The sequence below is a fragment of the Megalops cyprinoides genome, chromosome 13, assembly GCF_013368585.1.
Source record: "Megalops cyprinoides isolate fMegCyp1 chromosome 13, fMegCyp1.pri, whole genome shotgun sequence".
NCBI lineage: Eukaryota > Metazoa > Chordata > Actinopteri > Elopiformes > Megalopidae > Megalops > Megalops cyprinoides.
The window spans coordinates 32820587-32828643 of NC_050595.1; the positions used below are offsets into that span (position 1 = coordinate 32820587).

General features: G+C 45.5%; 1 protein-coding gene across 3 annotated transcripts in view; it reads left to right on the forward strand.

Annotated features, from left to right (window-relative positions):
• The window catches only part of LOC118787780 (homeodomain-interacting protein kinase 3-like), a 59765-nt gene extending 52245 nt beyond the window's left edge, over positions 1 to 7520 (forward strand). For all 3 annotated transcript variants that reach the window (XM_036543458.1, XM_036543459.1, XM_036543460.1), the window contains exons 11-16: positions 2577 to 2738; positions 2993 to 3328; positions 3906 to 4052; positions 4426 to 4679; positions 6448 to 6578; positions 6982 to 7520. In XM_036543458.1, the coding sequence (XP_036399351.1) occupies positions 2577 to 2738; positions 2993 to 3328; positions 3906 to 4052; positions 4426 to 4679; positions 6448 to 6578; positions 6982 to 7440 (1489 nt within the window). In that variant the 3' untranslated portion in view covers positions 7441 to 7520. The remainder of the gene's footprint in view (positions 1 to 2576; positions 2739 to 2992; positions 3329 to 3905; positions 4053 to 4425; positions 4680 to 6447; positions 6579 to 6981) is intronic.
• Positions 7521 to 8057: the final 537 nt, after the last annotated feature.

Genomic DNA, 8057 nt, shown 5'->3' on the forward strand with positions numbered 1-8057 from the left:
CCGCAGTGACAGCACTCTGTCACACATAATATATCATAACATCTTAAATTCAAATTAAAGTCATAGAAAACATTACTACGTGTTTATGACATGCAGTGTCACAAATCTGGTGATCATTGGCTGCTATTTTGGACCATTAAGCCACATTAAGCCTTTTCACATTGAGAGCTTTAGAATGTCCCTGAAGTGGCGCTGAACGTTGCATCTTTTACCGACTGAAACGCTGGTACCATCATCATAAATGGTGTTCATCATAAATCTGGCTATTTTATAAGCTAAACTGGCTTGCTAACACCACCGAACTCCTTGCTTTAGCTCAATAGCTACCACAGTAGCTAGCCTACAGGGTAACTGACGTGACGAAATGTTGGCAAACTTGACAGTAGCCTAACTTATTTGATTGACAGCTGATATCATTTTGTGTAGGAGGGGGGTGGGACATCTGTGTATTTGATTGGATTGAAATGGGAAGAGGTTTCCAGTGTGCATTTATTTGTTGTCAGGTTTTTTTGTACACAATCTTTGAACCTTTGAACCCTTGAACGTGAGCTACTCAAAAACAGGCAGCGAGCTACCAGTAGTTAGAGACTAGGGTTGTGCAAAAATATCGTTTTTTGCGATTAATCATTTTTTGAAATTTGTCTAATTCGATATCGATCTGTAAAATTTATGGATCGATCTTTTAGGCTAATATGCATTTTTTCCTGTTTTCTAGGTTCATTTCCGAAATGGTTAAACATGGCCAAAGAATTAAATAGACGGGCTCTGACATAACCTAACTGTTGGATTAAAGGCAATTACTAGTCGTCCTTCAACCCCCCATTAGATGTTGCTCTCTCGTTTAACTTTTAACGTTTAACGACCTGCGAACACATAGAGGAAAACCTGTTACATCAATTTTTTTTTTTACTATGATACGATCTCTCAGTGTTCACGATGGCTAACCTTACGGTCACACAGTTGACACAGGAGAGAGACAAAGCAACTGGCTGCCATTCATTTTCAGTGAGAGTTGGCGATTTACAGCGACAAGAGATAAGTGGCCGTTGTAAAGCCAACTAGGTGGGGCTAAAATAGACTAGACTCGAGGTCTGGTTTATGCAAATACTGAGCGATGCGACACGGCGAAGGCAGCATGACACACGTTGCTGAAACAAATGATCCGACATTTTGGTTCCAGTCAAACATGGAGGAGAAGCTTATCGTGGCAGTGTCGAGTTTCCCCATACTCTACAATTTGTCTCTTGATACGTACAGAGATATAGCCTAAATAAAAAACATGCATGGAGAAGGGTGTCCGAAATCGTGGAGATGCCTGGTATACATATTCATATACTGTATATGTGCACTGCAGTCACAGCTTTTTAACTTTAATACAGTGCCCAGCCACTACCTAACTACCTGACTAGCTAGCTAGCTAAACTGAACCGCAACACTTGCTCATGAATGCAATGTAATTTAGCACAATTCAAGAGAAACGTAGTTGTCCATGTTCGTTAGCTAGCTAGCTAGTTGTTCATATTAGGCTAGCAAGAAAACTTTCACAATTGCAAAGTTGCTACTGGCAGTCAGTTACATTTTGTTAGTTGTTGTAGCTACATTACGAACCAGCTTTCCCTGAGCTAACTGATGCAAACACATCGCTGCTTTGTGTCATTAATAAGTAGGCAATGATGACAGGTTGGTTTTGTTTTTCAGGAACTATACCCATGTGTTCCTCAAATAAAAAGACTTTGGTATACAGCCATGTGTCGCTTAATGTCCACGATACGTTCTGTGAAATAGGACGTTATGTGATTTGGACGTTGTGCAAACACCATACTATATACTTAGCAAACCTGTATAGAATATGCACAAGATTGGATGCTGCTGCTTACGAGTCAAGACATACATTGTTATACAACAAACTTTTTAATTTTAAGTATGCTCATTCTTATCGAATCGATATCGAATCAGAATCAAATCGAATCGGATTGAATCAAATTGTTAGCTTGTGAATCAGAATCTAATCGAATCAGGACATCTGTGCCAATACCCAGCCCTATTAGAGACCCCAGCCGTAGACAATTTGGTGTTATCTGTCCTGATATGGTGGTGACACTTTGCCAGTTCCCACAGGCAATTTGGTGTTATCTGCCTTGTTATGGTATTGACACTTTGCCCTGTAGTGACACTTTGCCCTGGGACAGTTCTTGTGGATAATTAGATAAATACAATGTAGATCCTAACAATGAGGAGAGAGGGGCAGTCTCTCCTTTCATCCTTGTCTTTTCACTAAGTCAAGACACAAGGAAGAAGTCTGACTAGCTAAACAGTGTAATTTGACGTCTGTTTTATTCTCTAATGATTAGGCTTTGTTGCAGTCCTGTTCTGTCCAGTCTTCTCATGCATTTCTTTGGAGTTTTGTAGGTAGGTGAGAAAAGATACTTTGTAAAAACTGTCAGGTTATGTCACTGACCAACCCTTCCTACATTTAACGTAGGTAGCAACTTAGTAACGTAAAATCACTTGATTTCCTAAAGTTAAAACTTGACAACCAGCGTTTTAAGTCTTGATTCTGTGCTTTGTGCTTCTAGCAAAGTGCGATCGCACGGCAACCATTACGGTTCCATGATGCCCCAACCCCTTCTAACCAACCAAATGACCATGTCAGCCCACCAGCCAATCAACATTGGCATTGCGCATGTAGTGTGGCCCCAGCCAGCTGCTAACAAGAGGAACAAGCCCTGTCAGAACAGGTGAGACCGCACAGCTGCCCACTCAGGAGAAACTGTGTAAAACCCAAGATTTGTGGATAGCATTTGTAATATTGCTTATACATCATAGGCCACTATCAGTTGAAAATGGAGTTATGTAAGGAATTTGACTTAAATGAGTTCAGAGATATTTTGTCACTTTTAACGTTATACTTTTTTTTTTTTTTTTTTGCTAATGCTTACTATGAATTTATGACTTCTCAAACCCGGATGATCATCCAATCCTCTTCCCTCAGAAGCAACAATTTTGTGCACAACACCAACACCCAAATCCCAGCATACCAGTCCCCAAAGATAGTAGACACTGGGAAGACTGAGGAGGAGGAGAGCTGCCTGGAGGCAGAGGCAGAGCCAGAGCCAGAGGCGGAGCAGGGGGCGGGGCAGGAGGCAGAGCGGAGCTGTTGTGGGGCGGGGCAGGACCCTGACGAGCTGGCCGTCTCCCACCAGCAGCGACAGGCTGTTGTCATGGCCGATTCGCCCAGCCCTGCGGGCAGCATCATCACCATCAGCAGCGACACGGACGAGGAAGAGGAAGAGGAGGAGGAGGCCGTCCAGAGGCACTCGCTGGGGGAGTGAGTCACATGTGACATTGCATTGCAAATTTACATAGCTTTCTTGTTATCCTTTTATACAGACAATTTCTGTTTGAACTTAATTCAGGTTACCTTCTAGAACTGTTTCACTCAGGGTTTGAACCTGCAGCTTCCTGGTTTCCAGAAAGGTCCCATACCATGACTCCACATTATATCTGTACAAGCTTGCAGCTAAATCGCTTGACCCATTACCCAGGGCCCTGGCTCACATCCATAAAAGATATAGCTGTCTTTCGGTGCATTGTAGGTTTGTGTTATGGCCTACTTTCCAGAGGCTAAGTTTGTGGAATTTCCACAGATGGCCAGTTCCTTTAGTCATTGTTTGGTATGTTTAGTATCTCAGTGTGATCATTTGGTTCTCTGTATACCAGAATGCTGCAGTGGATTAGTACAGTGAGGTATGTATTCTAAATCTGTTGTACTATGTCGGGGGGGTGTCTCCTGCCCTCTGTGATTTAGCATGTTTTATTTAGTAAGGCTGTGGCTCCTGATTGAGATCAGGTGGGCCAAGGTATACCATGCTTGACCATGGTTGTGTTGTGGTCCTCTCCCGCAGGTGTAAGGGCAGCGCTGACTGCGAAGCATGTCAGAGCACCCTCAACATGGAGCGTGTGTGCTCCCTCAGCAGCCCCGACAGCACCCTGAGTACCAGCTCCTCCACCTCGGCGCAGTCCAGCCCCTCGCCCTGCAAGAGGCCCAACAGGTGAGGCTGACCCCTCAACTGTTACCTCGTCCTTTCCTTCGGTCTCATCGCCATCAACATTAGCACCCAGATGAGTTTAACCACTGCTGCATCTGTGCTGATAGCTTTAGAAAATGCTGTGGAAGATTTTCAGCTTGATACTCTTTTGAAGCTGTGTGATTGTTTTTTGAAGTATTGTCAAATGTTTCCTGACATTTTTGTAATGTGGATTTTGGGAGTCAAATTGAATCAGATATGAGTTTGGATTCCCTTCAGCCTGGCATGTTAGGCAGTTATGGAAACTGCTTAGAAGGGTTGCGTAGCACTAGCAGGATTTCTAAGTGAGCTGTATTGGATATGCTGTCTGAGAGGGATTGTTCTTCCCTGTCCCCAGCATGTCGGAGGACGAGCGGGAGAGCGGCTGCGACACGGTGGATGGTTCGCCAGCATCGGACTCGTCAGGCCGGAACGACAGCCCCTTCATGGAGGGCCGTTACCTGGGCGAGGGCGACCGGAATGCCAAGCCACACATGACCCGCACCGTGCCCCAGCCGGAGACTGGCAAGCCCACTGTACGCACTGTGGTGGTGCCACCCCTCAGGGTGCACAACAACAACTCCATCGCCGATGAACAGGTGGCCAACACAGGTGACGACCACACCCTTGGCAACAAGGCCCGAACACTCACACCCACTAGTGTACTGAGCTGAGAGGTGTCCTCCTTGCTTCTGCACACAGCAGGAATAGGCTAACTGTCCTTAGGATTTGAGGCAGAAGTTGCCCATAAATGCTGATCTAAGATCAGATTCCCCTGCTGAAATTCTAGCCATAACCATTGTAAGCTATGGGGTAAAGCTGCTCCTGGATCAGTACTTATGGGCAACTGCAGGGAATTTTGGAATTTTTCAAGGTTCTGTCCCACTGTTTATCTCAGGCACATGACTGAGGTCCTGTGCTGGATTGGCTGGCAACTGGAACACAGGTTGAAAATGACTGGCTTATTTCAAGCTGCTTAAAATACAAAGCATTCCATCCCTTAGAGGAAGGGCTGTCTACCCCTTTTGTAGAACTATTGGTCGTATTGTAGCAGAACCTTTGTACCTTTGCCCTGTAGGTAATGTAATCTTTTTTTGTGACAGAGTCATAAGGTGATGGGTGATAGCATAGTTGATAGCATGAGGAATATTTCCCAGGTCAGAATGCTAGCACAGGTGATTACAGCCTGAGAGAAGGTCAGCTATGCGATCACAGGTGCTGATGTCTGCTTTACAGGTCACATGACATGGACAGGGGATTGCCCCTCCTTTTTAAGTCAAAGAGCCTATCACAGGTGAACATGAGTGTGGTAACAGTCAGCCTGTTTCGATGCACTGACCTGTCAGGTTTTGAGTTGATACAACCAGTGTAGATTCGCTTGTGTATTTCTCCTCTTCCTGTCCACTATGATTGAAACGCCCTTCCTGTTTGTTCTGGTATGCCCAACATTATGTGCATACAGTGAGCAATATATTACTGTGCTGTATTAGTGCATACAGCCTCACTCCCATTTGAAATGCATGTTATAAAGCTACATTGAAGCTCCATGATGCATTCATAACACATGACATAAGCACATATACATGGTCATAATTGCTCATGGCAGCTAAAATCAGATGCAGCAGCAGATGTGATCAGCATCAGCAGATGTGACCTGTCATCAGCATTTATGTTCATGAAAGCTTACGTCAGACAGTATGGAAGTGTTACAAATGCATTATGCGGACTTTGTAGCATGCATTGAGCACACATATCAATCACAGTGACTTTTGGTTGAACTTTTGCCCATTGGGATTGTGCTATTTCTGAGCCTCTGAATGGCAGGTAATATATAGAGCACTGTTGACTGTAAAGCCTCTCTGCAGTTGATATGCCCTGATATCATGTTTCATGACAGACCCCCCCCCCTCCAAATTCATGAACCTAATCCGCGTATAAGCCTGGCATAGCTATATTGGCTTTGCCGAGGTTATGTTTAGAAAACTGCTTCATTTACAGCTATAAATACATTTGTGGCTAGGTTTGAATTGGACTTTGTCACCCCAACATTGCTTTTGGCAGGCCTTCTTTTGTTTAGAAAGACTCAAAATTAATGAAGAGCTATTCCTCTTTATTTTTTACATCATTGAGGGCAAATTAAGGTTGGAATTCAACCAAAATTTCTACTCACCTGCCAATCAAATGAAACCCAGTGCCAGTAGCTTGTGAGATTGAGAGCAAAGCCTTTTCCCCCAAAGCTCTCCTTGCATTGGTTTTGGTGATCAGCAGCTGTGTAGAACATTTGGTTTGTTCTGGCCCAGTGTGTGTGGGTTGATTTCCTCAGAGAACAGTCATTTCTAACAGAAAGCAAGCTGACCTCTCCCCTTCACCCCGATCTCAGTCTTAGATTCCTCTTGCCAGTCCAAGGGGCGGTGCGCCCCTGGCCGACAGAACCACCACTCCACCCCCCTCCTCAACCGGCAGCACAAGATGACCTCGGCATTCCAGCAGCAACACCTGGGCTTTGGGCAGGTGAGTCCCCCTGCCTCTGTTCTCATTCTAACAGAATACCATGCTGTGGTGAGCAAAGTTCACAGTCCCTCACTAAATGCCCCAGCCATCTTTGTCCGCCTTTTTAACTGACCTGCCATGGTTTTATGTGAAATAAACCTCTTAATAACTCTACCTGACAAATAGTCCCATCAATATCCTGACTTTTGTCTGCATACCAATCAGTGTTAACTTGATTGATGTGTGTTATCAGTAGTATTCCAGTTTACAAAACAGTTTTTAATAGTATGATGAAGGCAAGATATTGTTTCTTCCCATGTTGTAGTCTTTGTGTTTTGTTTTTCGTATTGTAATGTGTGAATAAAGGTAGTCATGCTGCAGAAAAGGTGTGCATGTTTCCTGAGCCGCCCTCACCCCCCTGTAGGTCCAGCACTACGGCTCCTGCCACCAGGAGTGGAACGGAAACTACAGCCACCGGCGGCAGCAGGCCTACATCCCCCCCACGGTGCACGGGCATACCTTCACACTGCCCCACGGCAGCCCCAACCACACTACAGCGCACCCTCCACACCTGGGGGCGCCGCAGCCCGCCCTGCTGTCCTACCCGCCCTCCGCGCCCCTGGTCACAACCGCGCCCGTGGCCCACATCCTGGCATCGCCCTGCAGCACGCGGCCCGTCCTGCAGCCAGCCTACGGCATGTCGCACCCAGGCGGCCTGGTGCACCAGGTGACCGTGGGCATCAACCACCGGCTGCTGCCGTCACCCACCATCCATCAGAGCCAGTTCAAGCCGCTCTTTCCCCCGCACTCCTACATCGCCTCACCTGCCTACGCCGGCTTCCCCCTCAGCCCCACCAAGCTCAGCCAGTACCCCTACATCTGAATGCAGGACCTGAGCCCCAAAAATGGCAACAACACGGCTTTCACGTCCAAAGCCGTGGCACAACAGACAAAACTATTTTTGAATCACGTAGACTTGGGTGCAATTGAAACTTTGAGCTTTAAAGAGATCTGGAAAAAAAAACAAATGAATAGATATGAAACTCACTTTTAATGTGTTTTGCACATTTGGTATACTTTCTCTTTGGATCTTATATGGTTACTCTTCAGAACAGGGGAATAGCAGGGGGCAGAGGTAACATTTTGCCCACTATATTTTTCTATATTGCCTTCTAACTTGTGCAAGACACATCTACGTGTGTAAAGCCATCCCAGTATCCAGTACTAGAGCAACAGATGCACATGTGTCCCCAGTGCAGTGTGTTCGTTTAACTATTTGTATTTTTTCGTGTCTTCGGTGTTTTCGGTGTGGAGTCACGTATCAGAAAAAGGCTGTTCCTCACATTGCATGTCTTCTTGCATGGGCGAAAAAATTCAAACGGGAAGATGCCTAGCCGTTGCTCTTATATCGTTCATGTCCAGACACTCGCTGCATTGTAACTCGTTCCCACACATAGTGCCTTAAATATCAGAGGTTGTTAATGTTACCAATATATTAAT